This window comes from Diplodia corticola (assembly GCF_001883845.1).
Source record: "Diplodia corticola strain CBS 112549 chromosome Unknown scaffold9, whole genome shotgun sequence".
Lineage (NCBI taxonomy): Eukaryota > Fungi > Ascomycota > Dothideomycetes > Botryosphaeriales > Botryosphaeriaceae > Diplodia > Diplodia corticola.
The window spans coordinates 148,127-159,293 of record NW_017971488.1 but is presented as its reverse complement, the minus strand read 5'-3'; the positions used below and the strand labels follow the sequence as shown (position 1 = coordinate 159,293).

Here is an 11,167-nt window from a genome sequence, read left to right as displayed (position 1 = left end):
GCGCTTGCCAAAGGTGGCACAGCGGTGGAAGCCAGAACGACGTTCCCCCGATTCCAGAAGCAGGCCGCAGCCACGTTCCCTCTTATTACTCCTTTGAGGTCATCGAACGGCGCGTGCGCGGAGTCCAACCAGCGATGCGCAAGTGCGCACGAAAAGAAAGAAAAAAAAATATTAAGGAAGGATTCAAGAAGAAGAGATAACGCGATTATCGGACAATCGTCTTTTTACGTCATGCGTCCGTCAATATACATCCAACGCCCTCCTTTCCTTTTCGCGCTTGCGCTCGCGCTCGCGCAAAAAGCACTCCACATCACGCGCCCGTGGTCGAGGCTCCCTCGATGACAGGGTAAACCAAGGTTGCGGTTCGTGTTGGTTTGTTCGCCACCTAGTCATTGACAAGTCATTCCACCATAATAATAATGCGCACTCGGGTTAATTGGCCGCTAGCTGATTGCCAGGTAGTTGTGTTGGGTTTCCTCGTCTATTGTTGCGTTGCGTTGCGTAGGAACGTCTCTCTCTCCCCCCCTGCTCTTCTTATTCCTTCGCGCGGGCAGTAGGAGCATACTTGTTTATGCTGTGTTCGCGGGATAACCTAGCAAACAAATAAAAGAACATCCAACCAACCAAGAGTGTACAGGGCAAAGAGGTTAACGGGGGGGATGCCAAACATACGAAACAACAGCTACATAGACCTGGTTATTATGTGTGCTCTGCATGCTGTTGTGCGCTAATGGTGTGACCGAAGCAACGACGAGGGCAGTGGTCTTTTGTCAGTTCTGATTCAGATCCCCAATAATCGATGATATCGCCCTTTTTTCCCTTCTCTGTTTGGCTGCATGCGGTCGTGGCGCATGGAAGTGGCACTCCCTCTGCACGACGTTGCTCAGATCCAGATCTTGCCTCTCCCTTGCAGGCGGAGATCTACTATAGCTTTTGACAGGGATAGGGGGGAGCGCGTCTACCCGGGGCCCAGCGGCGGGCAGCCACAGCCGTTCCTTTCTGCCTACCTGGACGCTACGATCGGCATGCAGCAGTAGCTGTCTGACCTTGAGATTTTCTTTTTCTTCCCACCTCTCATGCTGCCGGACCTGCTTGAAGACGTTAGAGGCACATGAACGAAGACGCACGTGTCTCTTGATGTTGAGACAATAGAAGATAGCTGTGGCATGCGACGAGACCGCGAGAACATGCTAGAAAATGCTCTACCCGTCTCGGTAGCGTAACATTCCTGCACAAGGGCGACGCCTGCTCTGCTGGGGCGGAGCGGAGCCGTCTCATGGCCCAGCGTCCCAACTACACGAACAGATCTACGCTGTCACGACGACCTTGCTCCCTACTAGTCAAGGTCCCCCCATGCAGCGTAAGTCAGGAACGAAACCCCATGCAAGATGACTCGATAAGGCTCCATTTTTATTCGGTCTTGGCACTCTTCAAGCTCTTGTTGTACAAACCGTAGCATCTCCCTTCTTGGCGCGGCGGGGCCCGTTTCGCAGAGAAGAGGCGGCATTCAAGCTTCCTGCCGGAGAGCGCGCCAAGAAGAGGTATAGGTGTGCTTTGCATATCGATTTCCCACTACTTGGCCCGCCTTTGACTGTCGCTCTCCGCCGTGCAGCACTGGGCAACACCGGCCTGCAGGTCATATCGGTAGCGTCCCTTGTCTCTCTCTCTCAGACGTTGTTGTTGGCAGTGGTGTGCGGCTACGAGCGACAAGTGACCGGGGCGGACATGGCGCGCTGCTCCTCCTCCGGGGTGCGGGTGCGCAGCTGAAGCGCATGGATGCCACCCTCCCTGGCCATCTCCTCCTTCATGAGGGAGTAGATCATGCGATGCCTGGCCGGCTGCATCTTGCCCTTGAAGGCCTCGGAGACGACGTTGACCCTGGAGCGGCGGCGCGCGGAGACGAGTCTGAGCGCATTGTCCAAACAGTGTGTGTGTGTTCATCACGGCGGCAGGGGAACGACTGGGTGGATGGCACCGGAGCGGCGCAGTACGTACCGGAAGTGCGTCTGTGATGTCGTGTGCGACGGTTAGCTTTCAGGGCAAGACATGATGCCGGATTGGGTGGAGGGAGCAGCAACGGACCTCTCTGGACGTCACGCCTTGCATGGCCTTGTGGTGGGAGTGCAGGTGCGAGTCATTGAAGACCTCGAGCGAGGCGGGCTTGAGCGCTTCGTTGATCTGTGGTGGGCGTCAAGCTGTTAGCGGGGCTGCAGCGGTGTCTGGAGGTTGCCAGAGTCGTGCCTTGGCGCGCAGGGAGTCCTCGATCGGAGTCATTGACTGGGCCATTGCTGATAGTTGACGTCGCGCGGCGCCGCGGAGGAGAGGCGCTCGCTGGAACATCAAAAGAAGCGGGCGGTTGAGCTGGGGGTGCCGGGGATTGCGGAGGGGTGGTGGGGAGACAGGCGGCGTTGCGGGCGGGATGACGGAAGCGCGACGAATCGACGGCTGCGCCGAGACAAAGTCGAGCAGCGCGCCCGTGACGCGCCTCTAGATTTTTTGCACCGGATGCCCTACGGGCTCAACACCACACGCAGGCCATCACCGCAGGAACGCTTGCCTCGCTGTACTTCTGTTGAGACAGGCCTCGGCGTCTACTTCTGCAGCCGCCGCCGCAAACCGGACCCATTGACCCACCGAGTGATCGGGCACTGGACCATGACTGCCGACGGCCAGCTGCACGTAATCAGAACATCCCTCCCTGGCATATAACTGATAGACCTGCCGTCCCCCAGCTTGCAGAATGCTCGCCCGAGCTGCCTGCCGCTTTGCGTTGAGACCACCCGCGCCGCCGTCTTTCCTGCGTCCCTCTTGCACCCGCCCGTCGCTCACCAGCCCGCCTCCGATCCCACGCCAGTTGTTCCGCATGGCCTCGACACTGCCGAGGTTGCCTATCTTCCAGGCCATCGCCGGTCACGACCCCCGGCGCACCGCCATCGTCCACTCGCTGTCCAACCGCACCTTCCGCTACGGCCAGCTGCTGCACGACGTCGCCCAGGCAAAGGACCAGCTGCGCCAGAAGGCCAATGGCAAGGAATTGCACGGCGAGAGAATCGCGTTCCTCGTAGAGAACAGCTACGACTATGTAGGTGCGCGCTGCCCATCCCTGGCGAGCAGTTCGAGTCTGGCAACGCGCTGATTGGCCGCCAGTGACGCTCCTCTCCATCCTGGCCAGCAATGCCATTGCCGTGCCCATGTCGCCCGCTTTCCCCGCACATGAACTGCAGTACATCGTCAACCAGAGCGCTGCTCTGATGCTCCTGGCCTCCGAGAAGTTCCAGGAGAAGGCCCAGAAAGTGTTGGAGGAAGGCTTGGAACATGAGCCCATTTACGCACAGGTCGAGAAGAGGTTTGAGGCTGTATCAAGCGGCGGCAGCGTTGAACTCGACGATGTGCCTGACGAGAAGGGCGGCATGATGCTCTATACGTCTGGCACCACGAACAGGCCGGTGAGAGAAGCTGCATTTCTCCATAAAGAAGGTGAAAGGCTTACTTTGCGCAGAAAGGAGTCCTGATCCCCATTTCCACCCTGACCGCGCAGTCGCAATCGCTCAACAAGGCCTGGGAATACAGTCCGGAAGACCACCTCCTCCACCTCCTCCCGCTCCACCACATCCACGGCACTGTGAACGCCATCCTCGCCCCGCTCTTCGCCGGCTCAAGCATCGAATTCATGTACCCCTTCAACCCCACCCTCATCTGGGAGCGCCTCGCCGCGCCCTTCCGCCAGCCGACCAACGGCGCGAAGCCGCGCGAAAAGATCACCTTCCTCACCGTCGTGCCAACCATCTACACGCGCCTCATGCACGCCCTCCAGAGCCTTCCGCCCAAGCTGCAGAAGGCGGCGCGCGCGTCGACCCGCCCGGAGAACCTGCGGCTGACCATCTCGGGCTCGGCCGCCCTGCCGACGCCGACCAAGGCCGCGTGGGCGGAGCTCAGTTCCGGCAGCGTGCTGCTGGAGCGCTACGGCATGACCGAGGTCGGCATGGCACTGAGCTGCGGCCTGGACGTCGCCGACCGCGTCGACGGGAGCGTCGGGTGGCCCCTGCCCTTTGTCGAGGCCCGCCTCGCCGATGCTGACACCAACGAGATCATCGAGGACGGGGACGAGCTGGACGAGCGTGGCAGGGAGCGTCTGGGCGAGGTGCAGCTGCGCGGCCCTACCATTTTCAAGGAGTACTGGCGCAACCCCGAGGCCACGGCGAAGGAGTTTGTCGAGGGCGAAGATGGAAAGGGCAGGTGGTTCAAGACGGGAGACATCGCGGTCAGGCGGGAAGTTCCTACTGCGGGAAAGAGCTCGAGGCCGAGCCAGGACTGGTGCAGGGGCAAGATGTACTTCATCCAGGGTAGGAGGAGCGCGGATATTATCAAGACCGGTGGCGAGAAAGTCAGCGCGTTGGAGGTTGAGAGAGAGATGCTCTCCCTGTAAGTTTTCCTTGCAAGGCTGTTTTAGGGTTGACGAGCTGATGGAGTACAGACCTGAGGTCGCTGAGTGCGCCGTCGTTGCGCTGGACTCGGAGCAATGGGGTCAGAGGGTTGCTGCGGTCGTCGTCCTTACCGAACAGGGTCAGACTGCCGGGAAAGGTGGCAAGCCCTGGGGTCCAATGGACATGCGCAGGGCACTGCGGGACGTGCTGGCCAACTACAAGATCCCCACGGAGCTCAAGCTGGTGGACAACATTCCGAGGAATGCCATGGGAAAGAGTAAGGTCCCCAGAGCGAGGTAGAGGTTGCGGCTCCTGTTAACACTATTCCTGCAGTCAACAAAAGGGCGCTCGTTCTGGAGCTCTTCGCCGGCAGGCCAAAGACCCCACCTCCCCCGCCGAGGAACTAATTTCAAGACGCTCGTTGGGTATCATCCACCCGTGTCTCCACTTCCTTCAATTGCGAATAGAATGGTAGAGACTGGACAGGTGGATAGGTTCCCTAAAAGTTTCTGAATGTAATATCACGACACGGATGTAGGACCAGGGCTGATCAGCGGCGGCTGTAGATGATTGAAAGCCTGTGAGGCCGCACACAGGTATTATGAAAAACCTTGCTTTGACAGAGGCCAATATGTTGAATACGCTGCGCATGCGGACGGGCAAGCATAGTGATAACTTCGGGCATCCCGATTAGCTAACCAAACCTTGGCCGGCGGGGTCAAAGAGCCGGGTTGCAAGAAGACAGTTTCCCAATTCGGCATCTCCGAGTTTGCTGTGTATCAGAAGATATCGAGCTCAACCCCAGCATCTATTGTCGATACCTCAACAGGCAGTTTAAGAGAGCGAGGCCCAGACCGACCTCGCAGCAACTCACCAAAAGAGGAAAAAAGGCCAGCATCGGAAGCAAGGAAAACTTCAGATGCAAACAAACGCACGTCGTATTCACCGGCCGGCCGCCTCACCGCTTCACGCGCCACACTCACAAGCCTCATGGCAGCCTTGGGCACGCCTCACAGCAAGGCAAACGGTTCGCGAACCGCAATGGCCCGGCTACACTTGTGACAGACCTGATCTGTCGAAGTGACGGACGATCCCCCGCTTGGACTTGTCGAAAGGGCTGACCCCGGCTCACAACCGCATGCTCGGCTTTGACCTGGTTGGCTCGGGGAACAGAATGGAACGAGGGGCGAGAGTAGACGTGTGGCGCAGTGTGGCGCAAGGCTGTGGCTCGCCCTCTCCGCATGCAACGGCGTGTTGATGACTACTCTGGTTCGTTCACACACAGTCGATGCGGGAACTCGTGGGTGCTACCTACACCGTTTCTTCCTCCCTCCCTTCTGCCTCGTGCCGCCCTCTCTGCAGCCTGCTGGACCTGGAAATCACTAATCTCTTCATTCAGATACCCGCAGCGAACAGTACCATGCGGAAACGAGCCCCCATTGGACGACTGGGGGAGATTTCGGTTCGCGAGGCTTGAAGGTCACGTCGGAGTCACCGTTATCCCAGCGAGATGTCCTAGGGCCGTTCGGCCTCGGCTGCCTTACCTGGTGCGGTGTTTTTCGGAAACTGGCCCTTTTGCTTGCTTTGCATGCTGGCCGGATAGCGCAGAGTTGCATTTTGCACCACCCGGTGCTACTACTGGTTGTCTTGGACTGTGATATGCACGCCATGCTGAGAAGAAGGAGGTGGTCGCCTTGATAACGAACTGGGTGGTTGTGAGGACCTTAAATGCGAGCTGTTCAGCCACAGTTCGAGTTTGGATTTCATCGTTCCAAGCTTCTTCACTCCTTTTCGTTGTGTTTGTTGGACCTGTGCTGTGTGGCTACGCCCGAAAGTCCGATCATGGCTCCTCGCTCGGCAGCTCCACGAGAATCACTGAGCGGAACCAGTCAGCGTCGTCGATATTCAAGCACGGCAGGTATGTACCTGCGTTTATTATTCCTCTGGGAAAAAGCAAGATTAGTCACCCATAGCCTTTCCCCCTCGCTAATGCCTTCCCTGCTGCCAGCGGAGCGCCACCACCACCACCATCCCGGCGAAAATACCCCGCCTTCCACCACCATCAAAGGCCATGCAGATCATCCCACCGACCCAATCAATTCGCAACAACAACATCTATCTGCACAGCCACAACACCAGATCAACGGCAGTAGCCGCAAGAATGGGTACGTCCTGCTTCCTTCTCCCCGCTTCGCCCCACCCCCTTTTTTTTTTTTTTTGCTCTCAACTAAACCGGCATTGGTCGATTCATCGTTCCTGATCCCTCTCTTCTTTCTTTCTTTCCTTCCTTCCTGACTAACTAACACGCTGTCGCCCTTCTCTCGAGAAGACCCAGCAACTTGACTTCATCTTCTGCGACAACCCCAACAGCCACTTCCCCAGTCGCTGTTGCCCTCTCCAACGGCGACGACGCAGCAGCAGCAGCAGCGTCGCCATCAGACCCGTTCACCGCCACTGCCACTTCCACTGCCACTGCCGCTGCCGGTCGATCGTCGTCGACTCCGGGCGGTGGAGGCGGCAAAGGTCTTCTCGACATCGAACTCAGTCACATGGGATCTTGGGTGCAGACGCAGGTAGAAGACGACAATGATTGGCAAGGAGGATCATTCCCCCATATCTCGTCGTTGGAAGGAGATGGAGGAGAGATGTTGGCGTCTGTTCGCTGCTACGACGGACAGGGAGAAGGAAGCGGTACTGAAGGAGAAGCGCAACGGCAAAGACGACGGCGGCGGCGGCGACGGCTACGGCTACGAAGCGGTCGAGAAGAGCCGAGATGGGGTGGTGGGGAATCAGAAGGTCCTTGGAACGTGTACGAGTACTACTCACGGCGCGAGAGATGGTCATGACAATGGCGGTGGTGATGATGTTGTTTTCATTTACAGCGGATCATCCCAGGTGGAAAACTTTCTGAGCTGGTTCTCACTGGCCTCGAAAGAACTGATGAAGCTTGAATCACTGCAAGGTTCTATCCCACCAATAAAGCATTCGAAGTCTCCGCCTTCTCAAGTGTGCGATGCGATTAGTTATGTACATACGTTTGCTGGCACTGTCCGAGCGAAGCCCTCCCCATTCCCTTTTACACCGAGTATAGTGATAGAGCGCAAAGACATGAGCGAGTCCTGAACAACTCGAACGAATGCTTCGTGGAAAGAATATACTTCCAATGCAGAGCATCGGCAGAAATGCTAAAAAGAGAACGCTTCTTTCGGAAGAGCTGTAAACACTCCAAGCTACATCAACAAGAGAGCAGTATGGAGCCGTTGCGTTAGAACGGCCGATCGCACTGCAAAAACACAGCTGTGACGCTGTTACCATTTCGAAGGAGCTGACAAAAGTGATTCGGAAAACTTACACTGCGCAAAGGACGAATAGGTCTGGGCATTATCGATTGCATCAAGCCAGTCCAAGTCCTTACAATACGGCCACGTATTGCGAGGAACATAGTCTCCGGTGCCGCGGAAGGTATGCAGACCGTCAATGTGCGTCAATTCATGGACGAGTGTGGTAGCGAGGTCATGTTGGTGGCACCCGGGAGAGAAGGCTGGGGAGTACTGCAAACTGAGGGGACAGATAACGATGATGCCGGCTTGGGCGTCGGTCACGGCGAGCGAGTTGTAGTTGCACAATTGAAAAATGTCCAAACAGGTGATCCGCGCCTTTCCAGATCCAACTAACTGGCATGCATCGGCGACGGCGAGGAGCTTGCATTGGACGAACAGTCGCACTAGAGGCAAATCCGTGTTGAAATAATCGGCGAATCTTGCGTCATGTCAGCGCATCTGTCTACTGTTCATGGACGAGTGCACCGGTACCTTATATCCCCGTCGTAGGCACCCTGGGCTCCCCGCGTGGCCATGCGGTGGCAGTAGGCCATGCCTTGTAAGATCCTCTCCCATTGTTCGTCGGTGCAACCGCTGCCATTTTGAATGGCGGCGAGATCACGATCCTCGGCGTCGCGGCGGGCAGCCATGTGCCGCGCAGCTTCGGCACCATCTACTCCCATGTAAAGCGTATTGCTCGAGTAAACAAGCTGGCCATCAGTATAGCCGGTGGACGACCTGATGGGGGCGCTTCCCTCGGCCTTGACCGTGTAATTTCCGCCAGAGGAAAGGTCGTACAAGTCGGCGGCGTCGAATTTGGTCACGAAGACATCGCCCTTGGCAATGTGGATCCAGCTGTCGGCCGTGGTTCGACGGCTTGGTGTGACGTAGATGCCCTCGAATGCGAGGGGCGTTCCGTCTAGCACAGAAAATCAGGGGGGAAGCTTGTGTAGGACTTGTGTGCTCACCGGTGGCGGCGTTGATATCGACCTTACGAACGTTCCGGTGGTCGAAGATGTTGTTTAGCTTCAGGATGGCCAAGTCGTACTCGCCCGTGTTTGTGATGGCAGCCTCAATGAGTGTGTTGCCCGTATTGGTAAGTTTCACATCGACTTTGGGGAGATGCTCATCCGCAGTGCTCTTGGTGACGAGGGTGACGTTGGCAGCAAGGTCCTCTGTAGTGTAGGCGAAAACGTTATTTGGCGCAAGCCCGAAGTAGGCGTTGTAGGTCATGTTGTGGGCAGCCACAAACACGGCAGACAGGAGTAGCAGCACGAATTGCATGGTTGTGATTCGACTGAATGAATAGTTCGTTCGAGAAGAAGAGAGAAGAGGAGAGGGCGAAGGGGCGGGCGCATGTAAGGGTAGTAGCAGTAGCCTAGCCAAGAGCTCCTTCTTCTCCGAGTAATCACTGCGCCTCCCAAACACGTGCACGAGAACAGGAAACAGTGTTTCTCAATTACTGCTCTGCTCTAGCAACACCGTCCAAATCCACTTTTGAGCTTTTTGGGTTTTGCCATGTGAGCGTCGGTGCTTTTCAAAGTTCCAGATTCGCTTCCCAACCTTCCAATATCCCAATTGTCCAATGCGGCAAACCTTGACCAAAAAGGACAAGAAAGCTGCTGAGACGCAACGGATGAAATCTCAGACGCCGGGACAGCCGAGATGAGCCGCTACAATGGCGTTAGTCACGGACTGCAATACCACTAGGAAGGATGGAGAACGACGTACCTGACGCAAACCAGACATACGTATCAGCGTTCTTCTTCGCGTCGTTCCAAGTCAAGATGGTGCACTCTGGCATTCCATCTGCGATTTCTTGGGCTCCGTTCCGGCCTCCAGGAGCTGGAATCACGGCGATCTCGTGAAGAATGGCGGTAGCAAAGCTATCCACGAAGCACTCTCTCTCGTGATGGCGCAGTCGGTAGATCCTGGGGCAAACGTGAATGACCAAGGGAGCTTGGGCGTGCCTGTACAAGTTGAAGTGGCCGAAGTTGCAAACGCCGTACAAGTCGTTGCATTGAATCCTCGAAATGCTGTTCGAGTTTTGCGCTCCACGACCACTACGCAACAAGGCTTTAGCCATGTCGACGAATCTGCTTGCGACATAGCATCTAGCTCCCTTCTCGTAGGCATGAAAGAACGAAGCGAATCTGTCCCCGTTAGCTGCAATTCCGCCCAAGGAAAGCGAATCGTGCACGGCTCACCTATCGTTGTAGACTTCGACCTCGTACGGTCCAAGAGCATCCCAAGCGCCATCTATGGCCATCCTCGCGGCCCAATTGATGGCCCCTCTGAATCTGTACCCTTGCCTCCCGCAGCGGGGGCTTCCCAACACGATGGTATCATCCTTGGGGTCCACGAATTTGCTAGTTGCACCCATGCCCTGGGCGGCCTTCACGCCGTCGACGTTTTTCATCTGCAGCTCGTTGCTGACGACGAGCAACGAGATCAAATACTTGTCCTGATACTTTGCAAACATGGTTGTGTCGATCTTGAATGCGTAGTCACCACCCGTTGAAAGGTCGAACTGCGTCCACGTCCACACATCAGTACTACATGCTCGTCCGACAAGAAACCAAGGGCTCACTAACCAGGTCTGCAGCGTTGAACTTCACCTTCTTGGTACCCTTGGGCTCGAGATGAAGCCAGTCGTCGGCCGTGTAGTAACCGCCTGTGTAGGGGTCGATTTCCGTCCAGGGAACCGTTTGATTTTCTGTGGCTAGCTTTAGCTGGTGGCTAGCTTCCAAAGGGTGAAGGGTTACACTTGCTGTATGGGCCATCCTCGTGCTTCACCTGCATCTTTCCGATGAAGTTGCGCGGGTCCAGAAGTAGTCCAGGTTGCAGTACATCGAGAGCGGAGTGACCGGTGTTGGTAAGGGTGGCGGTAGCCATGAAGTCTTCATAGTCAAGCCTGGCAAGCTCAATCTCCAGGGCGGCATCCAGGTTGGGTGCTCCCATACCCAAGACGAGCGGAAGAGATTGGAGGTTCGGACCGGCTCCACTCATGTCCACATCGCCACACTTCACTCCGATCGCCTCTTCGAGAGCCGCCAAATCAGCTGGGAAACTCTCCATGTTCGGGGGTCCGAAGTCACGGGCGCCCTGTCCACCGTTGGTGCCTTCAGAGGTCAGGACAAAGCAAGCCAAGACCGTGATGGTCACAATCAGGAGCCTGAGTGAAAGCTTCATTGTCGGTGACTCGGTGAGCAGAAGCAAACGAGTGGGAAAGAAAAAGAAGGAAGGGTGTGGAGGGTTTGTGGATGTGAGGCGAGGACGGTTTAAATAGCTTGCACGAAGACGCCATCACGCGAACTTAGACCCTGGGCCTAAGCGGTTTAGGAAATCATTCTGTGATTGAAGCAAGGCAGGGCGCAGGCTGCCGCGCTTCTCCCTCGAACCTTTTGTCCACGTGCCACATGA

The 11,167-nt window shown here is 56.6% G+C and overlaps 5 protein-coding genes across 5 annotated transcripts; 2 read left to right on the top strand and 3 right to left on the bottom strand.

The window, feature by feature from the left end:
- Positions 1–1,697: 1,697 nt before the first annotated feature.
- BKCO1_900045 (uncharacterized protein) lies at positions 1,698–2,106 on the bottom strand (the record flags this gene model as incomplete). Its single annotated transcript, XM_020279868.1, has 3 exons — positions 1,698–1,905; positions 1,996–2,006; positions 2,083–2,106. The coding sequence occupies 3 exons, from the start codon at positions 2,104–2,106 to the stop codon at positions 1,698–1,700; spliced, it is 243 nt and encodes an 80-aa protein (XP_020133149.1).
- A 757-nt stretch (positions 2,107–2,863) lies between these two features.
- Positions 2,864–4,831, top strand: BKCO1_900044 (amp-binding enzyme; the record flags this gene model as incomplete). The annotated part of the gene is made up of 5 exons (XM_020279867.1): positions 2,864–3,086; positions 3,148–3,446; positions 3,500–4,422; positions 4,475–4,701; positions 4,758–4,831. The coding sequence occupies 5 exons, from the start codon at positions 2,864–2,866 to the stop codon at positions 4,829–4,831; spliced, it is 1,746 nt and encodes a 581-aa protein (XP_020133120.1).
- A 1,664-nt stretch (positions 4,832–6,495) lies between these two features.
- BKCO1_900043 (uncharacterized protein) lies at positions 6,496–7,547 on the top strand (the record flags this gene model as incomplete). Its single annotated transcript, XM_020279866.1, has 3 exons — positions 6,496–6,589; positions 6,807–7,044; positions 7,103–7,547. The coding sequence occupies 3 exons, from the start codon at positions 6,496–6,498 to the stop codon at positions 7,545–7,547; spliced, it is 777 nt and encodes a 258-aa protein (XP_020133147.1).
- A 142-nt stretch (positions 7,548–7,689) lies between these two features.
- BKCO1_900042 (neutral protease 2) lies at positions 7,690–9,028 on the bottom strand (the record flags this gene model as incomplete). The annotated part of the gene is made up of 4 exons (XM_020279865.1): positions 7,690–7,721; positions 7,777–8,183; positions 8,237–8,663; positions 8,713–9,028. The coding sequence occupies 4 exons, from the start codon at positions 9,026–9,028 to the stop codon at positions 7,690–7,692; spliced, it is 1,182 nt and encodes a 393-aa protein (XP_020133148.1).
- A 1,455-nt stretch (positions 9,029–10,483) lies between these two features.
- Positions 10,484–10,936, bottom strand: BKCO1_900041 (uncharacterized protein; the record flags this gene model as incomplete). Its single annotated transcript, XM_020279864.1, has 1 exon — positions 10,484–10,936. The coding sequence occupies one exon, from the start codon at positions 10,934–10,936 to the stop codon at positions 10,484–10,486; it is 453 nt and encodes a 150-aa protein (XP_020133145.1).
- Positions 10,937–11,167: the final 231 nt, after the last annotated feature.